General features: G+C 41.2%; 1 protein-coding gene across 3 annotated transcripts in view; it reads right to left on the reverse strand.

Moving 5' to 3' along the window:
- ANKRD55 (ankyrin repeat domain 55) overlaps positions 1-24,060 on the reverse strand; it is an 87,282-nt gene that overhangs the window by 33,758 nt on the left and 29,464 nt on the right. For all 3 annotated transcript variants that reach the window (XM_084628693.1, XM_084628695.1, XM_084628694.1), the window contains 3 exons: positions 9,373-9,495; positions 6,086-6,216; positions 4,282-4,391 (listed from right to left, as the gene is read on the reverse strand). In XM_084628693.1, the coding sequence (XP_084484819.1) occupies positions 4,282-4,391; positions 6,086-6,216; positions 9,373-9,495 (364 nt within the window). The remainder of the gene's footprint in view (positions 1-4,281; positions 4,392-6,085; positions 6,217-9,372; positions 9,496-24,060) is intronic.

A 24,060-nucleotide genomic window follows, 5' to 3' on the forward strand; every position in this document is an offset into this window, starting at 1 on the left:
TTAAACAGAAATGCAAATTACCTTCCTATTATACTTTTGTATTCTTGGATTAAGAAGCCCCTGTATGCATGCACACACAGAGACAGGGTTAGATTACGGCTCACAGTCTCTCTGTTGGGAGTAAGGCAATTATGCCATAAACTGGAATTTATGGAGAAATACATCTGTTTACTCTTGTAGAGAAGTAGAGTATAAACACTGCCATGTTGTGGTGGGAACAGTTAGAACTATTACACATGAGATGTTGGTTTTTCATGGTATTGAGCCCTGAAATTGACAAGACAGCTGACGTAAGTAATGCAGTGTCCACACAGACGCTGCATCACCTTAGCTACACTGACATAAGCCCTATGCCTATCATGGAGGTGGAGTTATGTCAGTGTATTAGGGCACTTATAACAGCTGTGTCCCACCATTGTCTGTTCACGGACATAGTCAGGTCAAAGTAAGCTGCCTTACGTTGACTTAGCTGTGTAATCGAGACCAGGCCTTAGGTGAAACAATGGTTTTATAACCTGAAAGATTTTGCCCCAGGATTTTCATAATCACCCTTCAAACTACTGCAGTTAACTCTGAAAATGGTTTGGTCACTGGATTTGGAGCAGGCAAATTATGTTTTATAGAAGTGCGCTGAGCATTGGTTAAAGTGGAGATGGTAGGGATATCCAGACCATCTTGTCACATCCGCATATCAGGATCAGCCAACATAGACCCTTATGCCTGTTTAGAGTCCATGTGACATTGGCAGATGTAAGGGTCTGAGCTAGCAGAACCCCACTATCAGATTGGGACCATGATACTCACCCAAGGCATGGTGGGTTATGTGGAAGTACTTGCTCCCCCTTCAAACAAAATACAAGAGAAAGGCTCTTCTCTCCTTTGAGATCTTTTGCTCTGTTTCTTAGCTGGACAATCCTGAATTCAGGTAAAGCTCAGGTGGATGTATTATTAAACTTTAACAGTATCAGATTGCAAAAATATAGCAAACTGTGACCCAGCATCATCCCATTCCTGTCTCTTTTCTAGCCACAAACCATCTAGAGACCTTCTTCTAGTCAAACACCTTGTACAATTTATTCACAGTCTTCTCCTCACCACCCTTATAAATGTTTTCAGGTCTATATTTACAATAGCATACACCCCTCCACTCACTCAATCCTAGACTCAGCCCCCTAAAAGGCCCATCAGTCTCTTCCTTCCCCTTGTGCACTTCCTTCCTGTGCCTTTTCTACCTCTTGGGTAATGGGCTAATTAGCCTTTGGGGCTCTTCTCAGCCCATCCCAGTCTATCAATTACTAGGCACAGCTTTTCCTCTCAGGTTTACACCATGGCAATGTAATTGGTGATCCAGTGATCACAGAGCTGGTACAGATACAGTTGCCCAGAGCTCTGCCACACAAACCTATAATGAAATGCAGCCCTGCCATTTATTTAGCTGTTTGTGCATGAAGCCTGAAAAAAATCATTCTGCAGTCATGGATTGTGAGCTATTAGACAGTACAACTGTTTAAAGAAGCTGCATTCGAAACTGCTTAGTGATCATTTGCAGAAGTTACAATTCGCCAAGAAGGCAAAAAAATGATTTGCTCTGAAGTGACATACCAACGTGGCAGAACCAGGGTGTAACACACCCAGATTCTTTTCTAACCAGATACTCTCTTAAAAGTATTAAATCAATTAAAAAATATTATTTGGCCAATGGCACACCAGGGCCTGGACTCAGACTGGTATGATCACTAAAAAGCAAACGGGTGTTACAGCCCTCTTCTGAGGCATGCAGCCAATTGCATAGTCAGGCCATGTTATAATGGACTTAAAAGTCAGGTCATTTTGAGATTGCTGCAGGCCTGAATCTTACCTGTTCTGGGTCTTAAACGGCGTAGATTTTTTTTGCTGGGAAGTAGAGGAAACATTTTTGTGGTAAACTGATATAATTAATAAAACCCCAGACTGACAGCTCAGAAGTTTGGTATATTAAAATAAGTCCAGGTGGAAATGGATTAGTGGGTAGAAGGAAGGAGAGATGATCAAAAGGTGCTTGGTAAATTCATCTATCACATGGCTCTGTAATTTGTTACATAGTTCCACAAATTAACATGGGATGTAATCAATTAAATTAGTGTGTGTGTGTACATATACATATACATACAACCCCCCACAACGCTGAAAGTCTGCAACCACACAGATGAGCTCTGCCAATTTTAACTAAACATGTAGCATGTGGAGAGTCAGCAGGGTCCATTTATCCCATTTCTCACTGAAGGCTCAGCCACTCTATGAAACATGTATTGAAGTTTAAAAACTTGCCAGCCCTTGTGCCTGAAGTGTTTAAATGGACTGATTACAGCCTGTCGATTTCAGCGTGGTCTGTGTGCTGCTAGCTATTCCTCCAGCGCATTGATTTATAGCAATGGGCTGCCAGTTCTTAAACTCAGGTGAGGAAGCACTTCACAATTAGCCACCGCATTTCGTCTTCCTTTCAAATCTAAATAGTTGGCAGAGAGCAAAAATTAGTCCAATGGAAAAATCTCACTAATGGGTATGGCACTCCAGCTGCGCCTTCTGGTAACAGGGCAATCATATCCAGAACTAATTTTGTTGACTTGGGCTAATAAGACAGATGAAAAAGAGCTGAGCAGCTGGCACACTGCTGTGTGGAGCAAAGGTCTGCTTGTTTCCATGGTGACTGTGGAAAAAACTTCAGGGAACTCTGTGTGCTGCTGTTGTTAAAGTAAATTACTGTTTCCTTTCTAATATCAGCATGTTCAGTGTGGCACAAACATAGCCTTTTCTCTTCAGAGGCTTTGTGTAATGATAATGCACTCTTGCTCTGAAACCCTCCAACTGTACCATCAGAGTGATGCATGAAAAACAATGATGAAGGTGCCAAATTAATACATAAGGAGACATTATAGACTGTCACAATACTCACCTGTAACTTGAACATCAAGTTACAGCTTTGCTGCATCAGATGTGTCAAACTGCCACTCTAAGTTCTATACGTTTCTTGCAACTTACATTTTCAACCAGCCTTTTTCAGCTACTCGTAAATGATTTACTCAGGAGAGATTTTGCATGAATTTAATCAACTTATATAAATCAGGACTTGAAAAGCTTTAAGAAGCATTCCTATTCACAAAGGAAACTATGATACAAATAGCACATTGGTTTGTGACTTGTTTTGGTGAACTGCTCTTCAGACTTTTTGATACATCTTTAATAACAGCTGTCAAAAATCAACTGTACTACATCTTACCTGATCCTTTAGAGCTACTTTCCATAGGATGGACCAAATCTTAACAGAGTTTGTCTTTTGAACAACTTTCCTCCCATTCCTAAACCCATAAGTTGCCTCCCCTCCCAATAATAAACGATTATATTCAAAACAATAATATAAATCATCATATTATATAACAGAGACATGTTCTATGACTGTGGCTCCAAGGCACTATAATAATACTAATGAATTATAATAATAATAATACAAATATTTACTATTTAATGCCACTAACATTATCCACGTAATATTATGGTAGCTGTAGCAATTACTTGCACGAGAAAGTAATGTTAGGAAAGTATTTAATACATTTTTAGCTCTCTTTTAATGCAGCTGTAAACAAGGAGGAGCCAGAACCATGTGACCAGACACTTCTCCATTAACCACGAGCAAGAGTCACATTTTGGGAACCTCTGCTTTAGCATATAGCCTATAACATTTAATTTATATAATAAGCAGTGGCAATAGAGTGCAGGGCAACTGGTTTTGTGGCTCCTGCTGGGAGACCTGCATTTGTAAATAATGCTGAAGCCTGAGTTAAAGAAGAACACCCTGAACACTGGCACCAAGTTAGCTAGGGAAAATACAACATTGAACTATCATGGAAACAAACGTCCTGTGGTATTTCTAGTATAGAGGACAGCTTGATCACGTTGGTGGTGATTGTTCACTGTGAGAAATCTGGAGTTTCAGTCTCCATTCTGAATTCCATTGCTTTTGTGAGGTTTAAATCAGATTCTTCAACCTGCCTGAACACGTTCCTGTAAAACAAGTGCAGCAGAAAGAGCCATAGACTTAGGTCTAAAGTCCCAATAGCTTCTTCATTTAAATATATGATAATCACCAGATGAAACAGCAAATCACACGGATAATTGCCACAGCTAGCTTGCCTGCCCTGCGCTGCCTCCAATCAGTCAATCTCCATGTTCTTTTGGTGACTATGTACCGGACTGAGAAGATGTTTTACTCAAATAAGCAAACGCCCTTTTAACATGTGGGCTTACCTCACATCAGGCTCTGCGGTAGCAGCGTGCAGTGGCAGTCTCCCATTTTTATCAGGTATGTTCTGCTTGGCACCATTTCGGAGCAGACTGACACAGCCTTCAAGCCACCCCTAAGAAAGAAAGTACAGAAGGTCAAAAAGGGACGGAGAAGATTTGGGGCCAGATCCTCAGCTGGTGTAATTCTGCTTACACCAGCTGAGGATCTGTTAGTTGGTTTCAGAAAAACATCTAGTTAGAGCTTCAAAGATGGTTCACGTTTGGTTCAAATCCTGGACTGGTTCATCCATCCACTTCTGTAATTAAACTTTTTAGTTCCACTGCATTTTGGCCTTTCTTTGGCTGTGGTGGGGCTGGAGGGCTGTTTTAAGATTTGCAGTAGACATGGCACTGAAAATTGCTGTTGTACTAGAAAGTCTTAAGTATGTTCCTGCATATGGATTTTAATTAAATGAGAGTCAGCCAAGAGCCTGAGCATTTGATCTGATTTTCTTTATAAGAGGTTACTACAGGTAGTAAATTGATATGAAAAATCTGAGAATTGGAGTTATTTTAGGTTTTGCTTTCAGCTGTTCGTTCTTGTTTTAGCAAGTGGCTTTTTACAGAGTTCAAATAGAAGTGTTATACTGAAAATGGCACCTTCATTTATGGGGATTGGTCACTGATGGGAGTAAAATGCTGCACTGTCACCTTCAAAAACAAACCAAAGCAGATGAGCACTCTGGTTCTCACTGAGCAAAGTATTTTGGCATGTGCTTTAGTCCCAAGGAAGTCAAACGTGTGCTTAAGTGCTTTCCTCAAACTGGGGCCTCTGCAAGGTCACTCCCCTGCAGCTCAAGTCATCTGCCTGCCAAGCATGACTAGTATTTACTGGGAAGAGGTGGAATGAGGGAATTAAAGTACCTTTGTGTTGCCCACTGATCAAAGTTTTGTTGCAGAGAAGTTTGCAAACTTGGCTAAATCCAGCACTCAGTTGCATTCATGCACACATGCAATCCCATTGAAATCAATCCTCCGGGCAGACGTCACCCAGATTCTCACGAGGCCTCACACTACTTACAGCATAGAAACCACCACTCACTAATTTAAATCACATGTAGCATGCTCATGGATCTGAAATTTCCCCATGCATCCAAGGCTCTTACTCTCGTTGTCTCTTTAACGCTAACCAAGGGAGTACATTACAATGATTCACTCTCCCTATCCCAGACACCTGATTAAATTGCAAAGGATCGTGAGCCTAATCCTTAGGACATCCCTGAGGATTTTAGCCTATGTAAGTTTTGTGGCACTGGTCACTCTATAATGTAATTAACCATTTGGGTGGGAAAACAAATGCTTATCCTATCTTATGCCTTCTGTTTAGCTTTAGAGACCGTAAGGATAAGAATTTCAGCTTAAACTTGGGAATTCTGAAGCCATGAGGCCAGCTTAAGTGTCTGGAATGTTTTCCAGTAATTTATTTTTTCAACAGATGTTTTTTCCCCCTTCAGGAAAAGAGGAAGGGAAAACACAGCATGTTACTAATCATAGGATTTTTTGAAAATATCTAGCAAAGGAAATATCTGTTCTTGAAAGCGACATGCATATTTAATATGTTTGAATGGATTGCCCATTCTGCTACTTTTGACACATTTTCTAGCTGAAAATGTCACAGTTAAGCTGAAGCACTGTTCTTTGCACAGTTCCCTAGGACCACACAAGTCTTGTACTTATTCTCCCCTTGCTGTGATTCAAAATTAGTCTTTATTACTTCACCCTCTTGCCCTCCCAAAGTGCTCTCTGTAACAGACAGAAGTCTTGGTACCAGATAGGTTGCAAGAGATAAACTGGTGCGTCCACAGGCATCTTGAGTATTAATATTTGCTCCCATCTTCAACAGCAATTTCACTGTATCGACTTGGCGTCCCGAAACAGCGTGCATCAAGGGGGTACAACCTTGGGGGGAAATAGATACTAATTAATTAATTAAATAGTTAATAATTCTTTTACAATCCTTCGTTTGTTAAAGCCATAAGGAGGAGATAGTCTTTTGTTTGCTAAATAAACCACTGGTACATTAACAAACCTCCTCTTCTACCAACTGTTTAGCAACTGTACCGGAGGCACAAAGGAATTCCTATTCAAGCTAGCTGATCATCCACTTTTTAAAAAAATGTGCCTTAATTAACAAAAGGCTTGCCTAGTTAGCATTTTGGTGGGAAAATTCTTTTTACATTGACGAGCCTTCTCTGTGAGTCAGGCCTCATGTAACAATTTTGAAGCTGATATTCCTCAAAATGCACACAAGCCCAGGCCTGGGAGATGCTCTTCTCCAACTTCAGTTTCACCCTACCTGTGTGTGCCTACAGGGTTTATGAAAATAGGCACCACTCTGAGGGCACAAATCAGCATGCACCTACAGATGATACTGCATGTACGCAATTGCTTCTTTAAAAATTGGCCTTCAGTCTAGAATATTTTGCCTTCTCCTACCTTTGGAAGTTAAGTTCTCTAGTAGTTACTCTATATTAGCTGTCTCCCAGGCTGGAAAGAGCAGCATAAGCAGCATCCAAACTAATACTTGATTTTCCTCAAGAATTTCATCACTGCATTTAAATTGTTTCTTCTCTTATGTCTTCTTAATAATTAACTACTGACTAACAGCAATATGCTTTTCTCCAACAGGTAATGGAGTGATTTAAAATGATTAAACTGATACATTGAACACTAGCAACTATAGTTTGAAAAGTGCTGTATATTTGTGCAATTTAAGGGCCTTATTCTCATGTGAGTAGTTTCACTGAACTCTGTGGCACTACATGGGTGCATAAGTACCATTCAACATGAGAAAGCATTGCAAAATCTGGCCCTACATTTTGTCTTGAAGCAGGTTGTGATGGGTCCCTTCTAGGGTGCCATATGGAACTTGGGTACAGCTGAGCCCTCTGTTTTACCAGTCTGGGTTCCCTCTCACACTGTGACATTGTGACAAGCTACAAAGCCCTCCAAGCTTGTGCTCACACCAACATCCACAGGCAGGTGCCACACGCAGCTGTGTTCATGAATGCTCTGCCAGCCGCTGCATGAACCAACAATAGAAAGGCTCAAGCCAAAATATCTCCAGCTCCCCAGTCTAGGACCCCAGAGCTGTAGCATCCTGCCCTGGTCAAAGCTTGACCAGTATGAATTTATTACACAGTGCACCCTTCCCTCGATGTGAAGAGGACGATGCACAAGCCCTTGTTAACTGAGCTGAGATTTTTCCACAAACACTTCACTCAAAAACATACTGGTTAAGATAAAACTTAAAAAGGGTTTATTAATTATAGAAAGGTAGATTTTAAGTGATTATAAGTGATAGCAAACAGATCAAAGCAGATTACCATAAGAAATAAAACAAAACTGCAATCTAAGCCTAATGTACTAGTTAGGATTTGAATCACACAGTGTCTCACCCAGTTAGACAGTACAAGCAGGTTAGCTTTTGCATACACAGGCAGGCTTCCTTCTTTCCTGCCTGGGACCAGTACTTCCCCTCTCCCCCACTTTCAGGTGTTGTGTTGTAGGGAGAGTGAGATCCAGTTATGATGATACTTCTCCCTTTTATATCTCTTCCAACTTGCTGGAAAGCTCTTTTGCTGTGACCTGGGTCAAAGAGTTCCCATTGTGTAGGGCTATCTCTGAGAGGTTTCTATTGTACATAGTTTCTGGGGTAATCCTGGTGCTTGTGTGCATTTCCTCAATAAGCCATCAACATTGTTTGGCCTTTTTATTGTTGTACCTGAATGGCTGCTTGTGGGTGTTCTCAACCTCACAACATGTTTCAGTAGCACATACAGAGCCAAACTTCATAACGTCACATACAATGATAGCACGTACAATCCAATGATATATTAATGTCTCGCAGTTCAAGACTTTTAGAATAATACCTCAAAAGGCATACTTTGTATAAAACATATCATAATTATCTGACAGTGGTGAATATGGGGGTGCCAGGGTTTCACACAGATGATCTCAGTTACATCAGTGTGTGTATATAAGTATCACTGAGTTACTCTGGAATTGAAACGTAATGGTTAGTCTACTGCAGGCAGTTAGACACTCTGCCTTTATTCTTCTCGTTTAGGAGCTGGAAGGTCAAAAGGCTCTTGTCTTGACTTTACTGAGATCCAGGGAACTATCTGAAGATAACACAAAGATCCCAATTTCTGAATCCAGATTTTACAACCAGTTTTCAGAAACAGACAGAGATATCTGCAGGGTGGTTTTTGTTTGTTTGTTTCTTTTTAAATGATTGAATCCTGCACTTTTCATGCTAATTTTGGGAAAATGCTGTGGTAAAAACTAGACTCTTGATTGAACACAAAATACTTCAAGGGACAAGCTTTCAAAGATCTCTGGTTCATATTCACTTGGAAAATACATGCCTGAAAAGACAACCAAGTAACTGCATGCACTCAGATGGCACCTTGTCAGGCATGGCATGAGAACCTGAATAGAAAAAAATATGCAGCTTCAAGCATAAAACAGGTAACTGATTATACATGCAATTGCTCTTTTGGCAAGAAACTGCATATGTTACCGTTTTATTAATTGTCTGTTTGTACCTGTGCCCTTATTCAGCAAGCACAAATAACTGCTGGTGTCCACTTTTTAAAATTTGGCCAAATGAGTCTTTAAGATGTCCAAAAATATATATAATTTGGATTTGACTAGAATAAATTATTTCTCCATCCTCCCCTGAAATTTCAGCAACTTTCCAGCATTTCTCTTTCTATGACAAACAATATAAATTCATGGCAGACAACTTTGTGTCTCATGTCCACTGTCTGATACATGGGATATTCTTATTTATATGTAAATTAATAAACTTGTAAGGAGGAAGAAAATATTATTTTGTGGCCATCCAAAATGCATATTCCCAATGGATATCCCCCCCAAAATACCAATTTCCCATTCTATTGCTCATAAAGGGGAGAACTTGATATAATTCTACTTATGATGTTTCACTAATTTTTAAAGTCAATATTAAAAATGGAAAAAAGATGATAGCTCAGTCACATATTGTATTGATTAACTCGTTGGGAACAATCTAAACCCTCTAAGTTTTACCCTCGCTGTCGCAGCATTCTAATATTGAAGGGTCTTCAAGAATCACTGCAGTCAGTGTGTTGACGTCACCATTAGCAGCTGTTTGGTAAACCACAGTGAGGTCGATTTCTTCTGCTGAATCACCTAGAGACAGATACATTTAAGTGGGTATGTGGGGAAACTCTACAAATGATGAATGGTAAAAATAATGCCATTTATTTTCATGAGGCTGGGTTTCATGAGACATCTAACCAAAAATAATCCAACCAACATGATGTTGCATTTGGTCATCTGAATCATGTTCTTCAGTATCAACAACCTCCTACAAATTCTCATACAGAGTCACTGAGAAGTATGTACAAGCAATCTTCTGAGGGGGCTAGGTTTCTGACTCAACTCATGAAGGCCATATTAATTGCACAGAATAAAGTCTGGAGTGAGAAACACTAAGTTTTAAAAAAAGAAACCCATCAATGAAGTTTTGACAAATTTCTCAAAAGATTAGCAGCCACGTATATATGTATGATACAGTGTAAGTTAAGGATACAGGTATTTTCAGTTTCTTTATTATCTCACCACAAAACATGAGGTGGAGATTATGAATTTGTTTCCTCTGAAGTATTCTGATCCTCCTCCAGGAAATATAAATGTTTGCAATTTCGATGTTGGTTTTAAAGGCAAATAGTGTTTAAAACAAGGAAGTGTAAACTGGCCGGTGAAGATCAATGAGAATTGTATAGTCCTTATTTTCTCTCTGCATTCTATAGTGCCAGGTGGTAGAAAAACGCTGATTTAAAACTGAAGTAACATATTCCGACAGGTGATCCTGATGACAGTTTGCAAGCTGAAATGGACATTGGGCCAATTTAAAATAAGCTTCCTTGAGGGGTGAAGGTGCGGTGGCTGGTGAAGAAAGCATTGGAGCCATCTCTGCCAGAATGCCATTAGTGCAGAGTTCGCTTGTACACAGGCTGTGACACTGGCTGTCTCCAGCTGCTTTAAGGCCACTTTGTACCATGGCCATGCAGGGTGGTCTTAGTTTACTGGAGAATCCAGCCAAGTACAATACTTCTGTAACTCACAGGGATGTGAGACTTAGTTGTTTGTAAAGCACCTTGAGATTCTTAGATAGAAGGCACTATAGAAATCCAGAGTATTATTTACTCTATTGCAACACTCTGCACTATTTAACTGTACTTAAAAATGAAAGAATAAAAAGTATGGATTACACAATCTAATACTGAAGAGTGAAATCCTGTTTGCTCCAAAACTTTACTTTACAGATTACCACTAGTGATGTAAAGTTACACTGGAAGGTAACCACAAGCAGGGCTTTGCACATATTAATATTTTCAAATAATAAAACCATTTGTTTGTTATATCATAAGTAACCAGCTATTGTCGTCAAACACAAACATTTTGCTTCCAGGGTTCTCTTGATTGTGCTCCATGTGTCATTTTATTCTAGCAGCTGGATTTTTAATTCTGTTTCAGAAAGGCTGGTAAATACAGTCTACTCTTACCAGAGTGAATGGTTAGTCATTACTTTGCCTATAACTGCATTTGGATTTCATGCAACCATAAGTCCTGTTTACATATTACTGCCATGCATAGATTAGAGTCCTCAAAGGGTTGTGTGCCTGTCAAGGGAAGAGTAAAAAGCAAAAAAACCAATCATGGGTTGACTAGACAAATGATCTAATTTAGCCAAATTCAATCCTTCAGAAAAAAGTACTTTTTAAATTTATCATCAACAGCAACTCATAGAGAAGGCAAACAAAAAAGCCTCTATGGTTACTCAGGGATGACAGCTTGGTCAGAGGAAAAACCCAGGAGTCTCATTTCAGAGGAGGTTACACTAGTTTCATTAACAGTTACAGAAGACCAAGTGCAAAGCAGTTGTTTATTAGCAATAGTTGAGTTCTTCTTCAACTACAATGAACTTCACCAGTCAAAATAGGTGAAAGTGTCTTTTCATCTAATTTACTCCTTCATTTCTGGGACTCTTATTTGTTTTCATGGTGGGATTCTTTTGGAATTTATCTATAATTTCACCAGTGGCCCTTATTCTAAAAAGCAGCTTAGTCTCACTAGACAGAGGTTGCAGTCTCTATGACATCTATTATTGAATTATGAGTACACTCTTCTGAGCCTTCTGTACCAGTGATGAGGAAAAATAATGTCCAAGTAAATTTCAATAACAGTGAAAACAAAGTAAAAAAATTCATGTTTTTAATACAGTATTTCTAGACCTATATAAGCTTAAAATTAAAAAGACTCCTAATTCATCATACCAAGATGAGATTTTCAAGTGTGTTGTAATCCAAAAGTCTAGCGACACAGTTGAAAGTCTCTGAATCTGTGACATTCTCACTCCACTCCCAGAAATAATTAAAAAAGATCAGCTATCTGTACAAGAGAAAAAGTAAATGATGGATGAGCATAGTGTCTCTCTATCTCACTCACTCACACACCCACCCACCCCCATTCATTTTGGTGAGAATGCGACCTGTTATCTGAATAAATAAAAATTATGATTAACTCCCAGATTATAATATGTTACATTTTCAAGGTTAGGCATGAGTGTCTAACATGGCATATTAGTATGTGCTTTATTCTTGCCAGCAAGTTAAAGAAGTATGGGCTGGATGAATGGACTATAAGGTGGATAGAAAGTTGGCTAGATTGTCAGGCTCAAAGGGTAGTGATCAATGGCTCCATGTCTAGTTGGCAGCCGGTATCAAGTGGAGTGCCCCAAGGGTTGGTCCTGGGGCCGGTTTTGTTCAATATCTTCATTAATGATCTGGAGGATGGTGTGGATTGCATCCTCAGCAAATTTGCAGATGACACTAAACTGGGAGGAGAGGTAGATATACTGGAGGGTAGGGATAGGATACAGAGGGACCTAGACAAATTGGAGGATTGGGCCAAAAGAAATCTGATGAGGTTCAACAAGGACAAGTGCAGAGTCCTGCACTTAGGACAGAAGAACCCCATGCACTGCTACAGACTAGGGACCGAATGGCTTGGCAACAGTTCTGCAGAAAAGAACCTAGGGGTTACAGTGGATGAGAAGCTGGATATGAGTCAACAGTGTGCCCTTGTTGCCAAGAAGGCCAATGGCATTTTGGGATGTATACGTAGGGGCATTACCAGCAGATCGAGGGACGTGATCGTTCTCTATTCAACACTGGTGAGGCCTCATCTGGAGTACTGTGTCCAGTTTTGGGCCCCACACTACAAGAAGGATGTGGAAAAATTGGAAAGAGTCCAGTGGAGGGCAACAAAAATGATTAGGGGACTGGAACACATGACTTATGAGGAGAGGCTGAGGGAACTGGGATTGTTTAGTCTGCGGAAGAGAAGAATGAGGGGGGATTTGATAGATGCTTTCAACTACCTGAAAGGGGGTTCCAAAGAGGATGGATCTAGACTGTTCTCAGTGGTAGCTGATGACAGAACAAGGAGTAATGGTCTCAAGTTACAGTGGGGGAGGTTTAGGTTCAATAAGGATAAGTGCAGGGTCCTGCACTTAGGACGGAAGAACCCAATGCACAGCTACAGACTAGGGACCGAATGGCTAGGCAGCAGTTCTGCGGAAAAGGACCTAGGGGTGACAGTGGACGAGAAGCTGGATATTAGCCAGCAGTGTGCCCTTGTTGCCAAGAAGGCCAATGGCATTTTGGGATGTATAAGTAGGGGCATAGCGAGCAGATCGAGGGACGTGATCGTCCCCCTCTATTCGACATTGGTGAGGCCTCATCTGGAGTATTGTGTCCAGTTTTGGGCCCCACACCACAAGAAAGATGTGGATAAATTGGAGAGAGTCCAGCGAAGGGCAACAAAAATGATTAGGGGTCTGGAACACATGACTTATGAGGAGAGGCTGAGGGAACTGGGATTGTTTAGTCTGCAGAAGAGAAGAGTGAGGGGGGATTTGATAGCTGCTTTCAACTACCTGAGAGGTAGTTCCAGGGAGGATGGTTCTAGACTATTCTCAGTGGTGGAAGAGGACAGGACAAGGAGTAATGGTCTCAAGTTGCAGTGGGGGAGGTTTAGGTTGGATATTAGGAAAAACTTTTTCACTAGGAGGGTGGTGAAACACTGGAATGCGTTACCTAGGGAGGTGGTGGAATCTCCTTCCTTAGAAGTTTTTAAGGTCAGGCTTGACAAAGCCCTGGCTGGGATGATTTAACTGGGAATTGGTCCTGCTTTTGAGCAGGGGGTTGGACTAGATGACCTCCTGAGGTCCCTTCCAACCCTGATATTCTATGATTCTATGATTCTATATGGTGATCAGTTGCATCCTGAGCACTTCAGCCAGATCCACCAACCAGACACCTGCAAAAGAATTCTCAGTAGTAACTCAGAGCCCTCCCCACCTTCAGACATTGGAGGTATTTGCTAAGAGCAGTTGTTGATGGACAATATGCCATTGTGGGCAATCTCATTGTACCATCGCCTCCAGAAACTTGTAAAGCTCAGTCTCTGCACCTGTCCCTGTGTGAGTTAATCTTTCTTAAACATAGGAGACCAGAATTGCACACAGTATTCCCGATGAGATTTCACCAGAGCCTCATATAATGATAATAATACTTCTAGATCTCTACTGGAAGTACCTTGCCAGATGCATCCTAGTGTTGCATTAGCCTTTTTCACAGTCACATCACATTGGCAACTCATAGTAATCCTGTCATTGACCAATACATCCAGGTCTTTCTCCTTTTCAGTCACTTCCAACTGATACATCCCCAGTTTATAGCAAAAATTCTTGTTGTTGATTCCTTGTACCTGCAGGGATCAGGTGTCACTGGCCCTGTGGCAGCTTCTTCAGCCCTACTCCTATGAACCTACTCTCTCATTCCCCAGCTGGGAGTGCTGCAGCTGTCCCCAGGCAAGAGCCATTCAACAGCATGGTGCCCTCACAGTATTAACCGGTGGTGTCTTCTCTCCCCCACCAGGTCCTCAGCCTTCCCTGCACCTTGTGCCTGCAGGGTTCAGGTGTCATTCGTCCTGAGGCCATGCAGGGAGCCCTCTGCAGCTCTGCTGTCATGGCCCTGCTCACTCATTCACCAGCTAGGAGTATGGGCAAGAAAAGTTCAGCAGGGGATGATCTTCCCAATAGCCGGGAGTTTGTCCTCCTCGCAGTCCTGGCAGAGGTCTCTGTTCTGCTGGGCCAGGACAGTAGCCTCCCCTCACCTTGTGCCTGGGTATCTTGGGCCCCTTGGCCATGCAGGGAGCCCCCTGCAGCCCTGCCCTAACTCTAACTCCAGCCCTATCCCCCTTATCTTCTAGCACCTAAATTTAACATAGTTAAAAATTGAAACAAAATCTTAATAAAAATCTATATTGTCAAAATTGCAAAAAGACCACCCCCAAACCCAACTTCCCCCCAAATTCTGCCAATCCTTCTTATAATGTAATAAATTAGGCTAGGTAACACTTTATGTCTTCTCAGTACAACACCCCTCAAAGCCTCGCAACACCTCTGTGAAGTAAGGGGGCATTAAGGCAAAGGGGGCCAGGACATTTATGCCTAGAAAGGACTACAATATGGGTCCAGAGAAACCAGGTCGTTTGCCCAAGCCCACAGATGGCATTAGTTCCAATGCTAATGAAAAATAAGCATGTCCTCCACTGGCCATGAGTAATTCTTACAGACAAATTATATCTTTGAGCATTTCAGAGGCTTTACTGGGTGCCTATTAAAGAGCCATATGGGGTATATTTCCTAGTAGTCAGAGTTTCTTTCACTTCAACTAATCTGCTTTTGAAAGTGTACTAGATCTAATTATTATTACCCAAACTTCTGACATATCTAAGTAATCTTTCACATGACACAGTGAATGGCAATTTCATTTTGCACATTAGCAAAATTGCTGGGAAATGAAGATGAGCATTTATGAATCTCTAGCATTCAGATGTTAAATTGGACTGTGAACATATTTTCAATTTTAATCTCCTTCTTCAGTGCTCAGTAGCATCAATATGTCTCAGGCTGTTTCAGAATTTCCTTTGCAGTCCCCTATCGTTTATCAACACAATGATTAAGGATGTTTCTGTATTTTCTTTATTATCTCATACTGAGTTTTAAAATAAACATTAAAAGGGTGTAAGCCTGAGAGTGAACTGTTCTTACAATAGCAGAAAAGTGCATGTGAACATGTCTTTCTGAACCGTCTCTGAAATACAGTTCAAATATTAAATAAAAATATTATATACAGTACAAACTCATCCCCGTAATGCAGTCTATTTTTATTAACATAGAAGTTAATAATAAGATAAAGTTCAGCTCAAACTTCCTCTCTCCTTCTCAGGTTCCTCCATCCAGCCTGTGTAGCTCCCACCTAGAGCTTCTCTGTCTAGAAAGCCCCCACTCCCACTTCCCTTATATCTTGGTAGGGTAAGGAGCCATCTTTCTCAGTAAGTCAACAGAACTCTCCTACCCTTTCTCCACAGGCTCACACCTATTATGGTGTGATGTTTTAGGTAAAAGCTGCTGGCCTGTTACAGTCTGCTCTTTAAGGATATGTCTACACTACATCTGGGAATGAGCCTCCCAGACTAGGTAGACAGACTCACGCTAGCAGGGCTTGAGCTAGCATGCTAAAAATAGCAGTGTGGATATTGAGGTTTGGACTCTCAAGCCCACCTGACCCCTTAGGCTCCAGAGCCCGAGCTCCAGCCTGAGTCACAATATCCACACTGCTATTTTTGGTGCGCTAGCTCAAGCCAAACCAGTGTAAGTCTCTCTACTTGGGCTGGGAGGCTTGCTCCCAACAGCCACATAGACATACCCCTGGCACAACAAAGCAGCCGCTTCAGTTACGCAATAGATCTCAGGCCTGATGCTCAGTTACACTACCTGAGTGACATGAGCTGACCATCTACCTTAAGGCCCATTAGTGTAACTGAGGGTCAGGCCTTTAGTTCTTTAGAGTGAAGTTTGTCAGGCCACTGAACTACAATGTGAACAAAGGAAGGTGACAGAAAAGTGAGTTTAAGTAACGGGAATGGGAGGAGTTCGCCAATAGAAAGGGAATCTAAGTTAAGGGTGGCATGGCCCTATGTACATAATTTTCTGTGCTAACATAATTACATTTGAAAATTGTTTGTAGGATAAAAAAGTCCCAGCAGCTGTAAAGAAGCCTGTTCAAACCATTTACTAATATACAAACAAACAATTATTATTATTTCCTGGATGGATACGTGATAAAATGTCTTCAAAATATTTAAAAATTATTTGACGTACAAGACCAATCCATGATCCTATGTGGTCTCAGCTCCGTTCCCATTAGCTCCACATTATAATTTCCCATCCAGCATAATTCCGCACACATGACTTTCTCTCCCTTGGAAACAATCATCATTCTTACTTTTAAAACTTGGCTACCATGGAGACTGAATCAACCCTCACCCTGAGAAAAGTTAGTCTGTCACACTCAAGGCCAGTGCTTATAGTTTTGGTAGATTTAGAAAGCTGACATGAAGTCTGCCTCTAAAAATACAGACCCTCCCATTCCATTACTGTTAAATTGAGACTGAAGCACGCTGTTTTCCTTTCAGTTAGTCTCTTAAATTGCACATTTTAAACAACTTACAAATAAAAATAGATAATTTTACTTTAAAATCCAGTTAGTAGTGGAAGAGGAATGCTCCAGGAGTGGTAAGTAGATATTGAGCCTTTGACCTGTAGGTCACAGCTTTCAAGATAGCTGGGATCAGAAGTGACTAAGAGCCATTACTGTTTGATGGATGCTCGGCAGCCTACCAGTATGTGAAATAATGGCAGTGGTTTCAGTTCAGTGTCCAATAATAGACAGTTTCCACATTACGCAAACCACTATCACAACTGGTAATCTCGGCAAAGAGGCTAAGACTTGATTGTATCATGGAGATTAGTTCTAATCTCTTACTCCAAGAAGAGTATCTGCTGTATGAAGTTTGAAGCAAATTGGCAGGGCAGAGAGGTGACGCTTATGTTGCTGCTACCACTATTCTGCAGCTAGATGGGGAATTCCCTCTTGAGTGCTGTCACTGGGAGTCTTTCACAGTTATAAATGGTTGGAAACCCTACAGGGTGGGAAGGGGAAGAAACTGATGGAATAAAAGAGCAGGATCAATTTTTTGTGTGGGGATAACTAATGAAATTGGGGTATTTGTAGCCTGGGTGCCCACCTGGGATTTTAAAATTGCATACACTTCGCATATGCAAGCTTTATGCAAAAATCCTCAGGCTTTATCCAATGTAGGCAGGCCTACTCTTGGCAGAGACATGAAGTGATCCATCTAGAAAAGGAAGCCAAATTCTCCAGTCCTTGAACATGTGAGGCACTTACCCTCCCACAGAGCAATAAAACGAAATCAATAGAACATTAATATTTAAGTAACAGCAGGTGCACTTTCCCACATAAACAAACAAACAAACCTTCCTAGTCACAATAACCTACCTTACCCTCCCAATCTCCATAGCAACATCATAGCAACCTCCTTCCCACCCCAGGAAAGCCAGAGAAATATTCAGTGACTCTCTCTGCCCTTTTCCCCCCTCCAAAAAAGATTGTCTCTACTGCTGTCAGTAGCATAGGGTTCTTTATAAGATTTACATAGCCCAAAGCTAGCACAAGACATGGGGATAGGTGGGGAATCCTTAACCAATAACAGGAATGACTAAATGAGTATATTATGTATTCCTAACTGCACCGAAGCCATAATATATCATTTGACACACATTTTAATTAATGCTAATTCCATTGATTTGATTTCAGAAAGGATGGCTTAAACAAGATCTGTGTGTTTTGACATACCTCTAATCTCCTATACCTCCATTGCAACTTGCCAAACTTTTGCATCACAAACAAGTTGAACTATACTGACAGACTGAGAAATTGTGTCAAAAAGGGGACTAATACAGCAGTCAGGTAACATATCACCCTTTTAATCTCCTTTGGTAAGTTGTTTACAGTACCAACTTGTGGATTTTTATTGTACGATTGGGGTCACATCCTCAGCTGGAGTAAACAGACTCCACGACACCAATTTATCCCAGCAGCAGAACAGGTCCTCTGCATTCAAGTGTGTTTACCTAACTTAATTTGCTTTCTCACTATGCTGTTAAAAACACCAATAAATGCTACATTTGTTTCATCTAAGCTGACTGTTAGACTGTTTTATCTGGGAAATTACTGTCTGGCACTGCTGAATGGAAGCTGTCACTCGTCTTCTGGGAAGCGAAAAGGTGCATATGGGTCAAGGAGAAGCCTGTAGTGTGGCTATACATAGCAGTGCCACAGAAAGATCTGCAGGTAACATTGTGGGCAAAGAGCCAAATGATGTATGGGTTCAAAATGCTGTCACAATAACAAATCTGTGTTTAGGTTTTTTTTTAAAACGCTTCTAGTGTATCTTTAATGTTCAGGAAAGATGAATGTTCAAAGTTGACATCTCTGTTTAGCATTTCTGAAATATGTAGTAGTGTTCCACAAGGATATAATTTCTTTCAAGACATTAAATACTAGAAGTTTGGTCTCAAAGGAAGTATATGAAATACATACAATGTGATCTTAATGTAGTGTTTTACAAGGAATGTGTTATACGTGCATGCGATCTTTTTGTTAGACTAGACTTTAGTTCTTAATATCCACATAGAATTTCTGGAGCTAAATGTATATGATCGTACTGACAAGACGACATTTATACATTATTAATTATTATTATTAGTGATTGCAAAACAGGAAAGTTGAAAATCAAGGTGCTACATGTTCAGTGTTGTGAAGAATTCTTTTTGCGGATACAGACTAACACAGCTACTACTCTGAAATCTGTATTTTTATTATTTGCTTTCCCCACCATCAATAAGATTCTGTTGGTCTCCTCATAAAGACCACCAGTGTCTGGCAGATAGTGAAGTATGTCATATCAGGCTCACTTCCCAGCAGTTCAGCATGAACAACAGTGCTTAGCAACAAGCGTCCATCTCCCCCAGCCCTTTGATGCTTGAAGTAATGGGACATGCTTTCCTTTCTGGCTGTATTGTGATAACCTGTTTCATGAATTTTCACTGTATTTTCCACTGAATGCATCTGATGAAGTGAGCTGTAGCTCACGAAAGCTTATGCTTTAATAAATTTGTTAGTCTCTAAGGTGCCACAAGTACTCCTGTTCTTTTTGCGGCTACAGACTAACACGGCTGCTACTCTGAAACCTGTTTCATGAATGTTAGTATTCTATTCGGCCCTCCAGCAACAGCCTATTAATACTCAAGTAACAGCATGTAGTGTATGAATACAGAATTCAGCAATCACTTAATTCTCTTATTTTATGGTTTTGATTATTTAAAACATTCTTGTGTTATTCAGACCTGTGAGTTAGCAATGTAAGAAAGAACAACTTATTAATGTAGAGACCAATTGTATGGATTCAGAAAAATTTGGACCTCGTCTCTTGATACATTTGGATAAAGAATGCTAAGATAGCTCAAATAATACCTCTGCGCTTTCCCCCTCCGTCTTCCTGCCACCTCTCCCCCAAACCCCTCCTTTCCTTCCTTTCCCCCCCTTTTTCTTGTATTATTGTTACCACCACCCTAACATGTTATGTCTGTGTAACATTTTCCGATTTTATATTGACTGGTCTCACAACTTTGACAAGTTGCATAATTTTATTGATATCTTGTGAAATGTGGGACCACATAATGTGGTAACATATACAGGTTGTGAGCCGTTAATTTTTTTTGTATTTTTATTGATTGTTTCTTTATGAAGATAAATAAAGACACACACCAACAAAACCATCACTGGTTGTGCCAGAGTAGGGACATAATTTCAATCCATAAAGATAAAATTCTTGTTGCAGAGAGTCCTGAAACTACATGTTGTTCTTTGGGATTGTCATTTTGAAAGTGAATTATACCTAGAAGACAGGAGTGCAATATGTGATTCTCTGCTCCATTAGAGAAACCCCCAAAGTCCTGGACCTAAACATGATGTTTATTCACCATCACATTGTTTATGCAATTTCTGTGTTCAGTCTTTTCCCCCCCTCTCCCAAGTCTCTGTTTTTCTTATTTAGACTAGAAGCTCTTTGGGACTGCTGCGCACTCGCTTGTACAGTACCTAGAGCAATGGGACTCTGATCTTGGTTGGTTAATGGTGCTGCCATAATACAAATACATATTAATAAGCATTACTATCTGAGGGAAAGACAACAGGATTTTCAAAGCCCAAATATTTTGTGCCTAAACCAGTAGTTACATGCAACAATATGACAGGTTTCAGAGTAACAGCCGTGTTAGTCTGTATTCGCAAAAAGAAAAGGAGTACTTGTGGCACCTTAGAGACTAACCAATTTATTTGAGCATAAGCTTTCATGAGCTACAGCTCACATACATCAGTATGCATCCGATGAAGTGAGCTGTAGCTCACGAAAGCTTAGGCTCAGATAAATTGGTTAGTCTCTAAGGTGCCACAAGTACTCCTTTTCTTTATGCAACAATATGTCATTTTGATACAATTTAACAGAGTGTACTTTAAACAGACTATCAGGTTCTTTTTGGTTGATGGCCCCACTGGCCCGTTACCAGGTAGTGCCCCCTTCATCCCACATGGATGACCCAGAGATCATTTTAGGAACTGCAGGAGCTTAAACAACACTTAACCTAGTGGTTCACAGACTTTTAATAGGACACTTTCCCTCCCATGCTTGGTAAATAAACTGGAAATCTCAGTCTATTTCAGTGTTATCCCTGGCTCCTCCTCAATTTCCTTCCCTCCCCTGCCCCATGTGTTTTATCTTCTCTCCTCTGCATGCTCTTGGACTAGCTTAGTACCCATCCACCCTGGGGGCACTGCCAACAGGGGGTAGAATCATAGACGATTAGGGTTGGAAGAGACCTCAGGAAGTCATCTAGTCCAACCCCCTGCTCAAAGCAGGACCAACACCAACTAAATCATCCCAGGTACCAGGTGACCAGAAAGAGGAGGTAGCATATGTTACAGAGGACATGGGATGAAGAATAGAAAGTGTGTGTGAGAGAAGTATTTGTCAGCAGGAACCTGGAGATAGCAGTTGAGTATCTAGTTCAAAAAAGAACTAGATACATTCATGGAAGATAGGTCCATCAATGGCTATTACCCAGGATGGGCAGGGATGGTGTCCCTAGCCTCTGTTTGTCAGAAGTTGGGAATGGGAAACAGAGGATGGATCACTTGATGATTACGTGTTCTGTTCATTTGCTCTGGGGCACCTGGCATTGGTCACTGTCAGAAGACAGGATACTGGACTACATGGAACTTTTTGGTCTGACCAGTATGGCCGTTCTTATGAGAGCTGTAGATCAAGCGCTAGGTCCTGACAGCTGTCCAGAGGTAGAACTGGACCATGAGAAGCAGCCCCGAAAGGCTGACTGATACAGCCATGAACCAGCATAGAACAAGCTTGAGAACAGAAGAGCAGCTTATAGAGTAGGCTGCTGTGCAACCCCCTTGTGGAGCTAGGAGAGAGCCTGGAGAGCTACAGTTGTGACAGGAGAGCTGGGTTCTGGGCAAAGGCAGCCCAGCCCATGGGTGCTAGGGGGCATAGTAAATTCAAATAAACAAACTTCCCAAGTTGTGAGGAACCCAGGCACTAGTGGCTATGGAAAGAATAACCTGAGTATCTACTGCTCTTGCCTTCAAGACTGTAGCTTACTGGATATGCCACTAAGGGCTTATCTACACTTAAAAAGCTACAGTGATACAATGACTGAAGCTGTAGTACTTTAGTGTAGATGCTACCTATGCTGATGTGAGGGGTTCTCCCGTCAGCGTAGGGAACTCACCTCCCTGACAGGCAGTAGCTAGGTCAACAGAATAATTCTTCCATCAGCCCAGTTCTGTCTACACAGGGACTTGGGTCGGCTTAACAGTGCTGCTCCGGGGTGTGGATTTTTCACACTCCTGAGCAATGTAGTTAAACCGACCTAATTTTCTATCACAGACCAGGCTTATCCCTGTGAAAGGGAGTGGTGTCCCACAATGACATGCTGCAGGGAGCGAAGGGTGCCATTACACTAGCATTGGTGTGGCTGTCTGGTGTTAATTCCTTAAACAATGGGCTGTGCGTTCAAGGCAAGTTGCATGGACCCTTGTATAATGGATGTTTACACAATCTTAGTAGGTTGCGACTCCATGGTTAACCACTTGTGTTCGAATTCAGCTTTGGATACTGACACTGGCTGGTTTCTTGACATGTGGAGTACCTAGGTGTGTTATCAGTGTGTTGGGGTAGCCTCTGAGACCTTGTCCACTTGGTTCCCAAGAACTCAGCTCAATTCCAAACTCATCTCTGAGGTTTCTTTATTGGCAAACAATCAAACTACATTTGAACTGGTCAGGCTCAGGTATAGGAGGTGCATATAGGGTGTACCAGACATCCAAAGTTACACAGCAAACCTCTTCCTTTATGTACATTTATACATTACATTGCCTCACATCTTTTGGGACTGGCTTGGTTATTTTGTAGGACCCAATCCCTGTACCGAATGCTCTGTCCATGCTCTGTGTCACTACATCCCACATTCTTCATAGAAATATTGTTATGATATAAATATGACATAACTAAGATATGTTTTATGCAAGATAGGTCATGTAAGTTATCATTGGAAAGGTTATGTTTTACTGAATATGATTATCCTATTTGTATACATGTATCATTTCTGTATCTGAAGTTAGGAATATTAACTATGTAACAATTACAACTGTGGTTACACCTGGGAAATGACCGCCAGACAGTATGCAATCAGCCTGGATGACCCATTAGGATAGACAATAGGTTTATGAAGATGCTGATCTCTCGTCTTCATGGAGTTCCTTCTTGTGGTTGTTACAAATAAACCTTGTCTCATAGTGGCTTTAACACTGTAAGGTCATGTGATAATGTCACCTAGTACAGCGTACCACCTTGGACACTGCTGGTATTTTTCCACTGGAGACAAAGGATTCCCGCCTTATGTAAATTCTACTTAAGGCTGGGAAATAAGTCAATCAGGGCTCTTCTCCATTACCTCCCCACCCAAGAAGGAAAACTGCTGAAAGTACCTGAAGAAACAAAGGAATGAAGCTGGGGAAAGGCAAGGGCTGAGTCCAGGCTGAGACAGGGGTCTAGCCTGTGAAGAGAAATAACTGGAACTCTAAGCTGCAGAAACTCTGCAACCTGCCTAAAACAACATTTAGGGTGAGAAATTACTATTTGTAACCTGTTTCTTTAGTGAATTAAGCTTAGGTTGCGTGTTTTGTTTTGTTTGCTATCCCTTATAATCACTTAAAATTTACCTTTTGTAGTTAATAAACTTGTTTTTGTTTATTCAAATACCCAGTTTGTACAATTCATATCTGGGAGGACCGGATGACAAAAAGCTGTGCATATCTTCCTCCACATTGAGGGAGGGGCAAATTTTTATCAGCATGCATGGTACAGATCTTTCTATACAGTGTAAGACATTATTATTTTGGGTTTACACCCCAAAGGAGGTGTGCATGTGAGTGCTGGTTAAATGCCCGAGCTGAATCCTCCCACACAGAGCTGATTTCAGTCTGTCTGCTATGCATGTGCCAGGGAAGGCTTGAGGGTCTCGCACAGCAAGGACACGGGGAGGAAGCCCAGGCTGGTGGAATGCGTGGGCTCAGTGGAATCCCAGCACATCAGGTGGACACCCAGACAGGGGGTCCAAAC

Source organism: Lepidochelys olivacea, assembly GCF_965140295.1.
Source record: "Lepidochelys olivacea isolate rLepOli2 genome assembly, chromosome: 5".
Lineage (NCBI taxonomy): Eukaryota > Metazoa > Chordata > Testudines > Cheloniidae > Lepidochelys > Lepidochelys olivacea.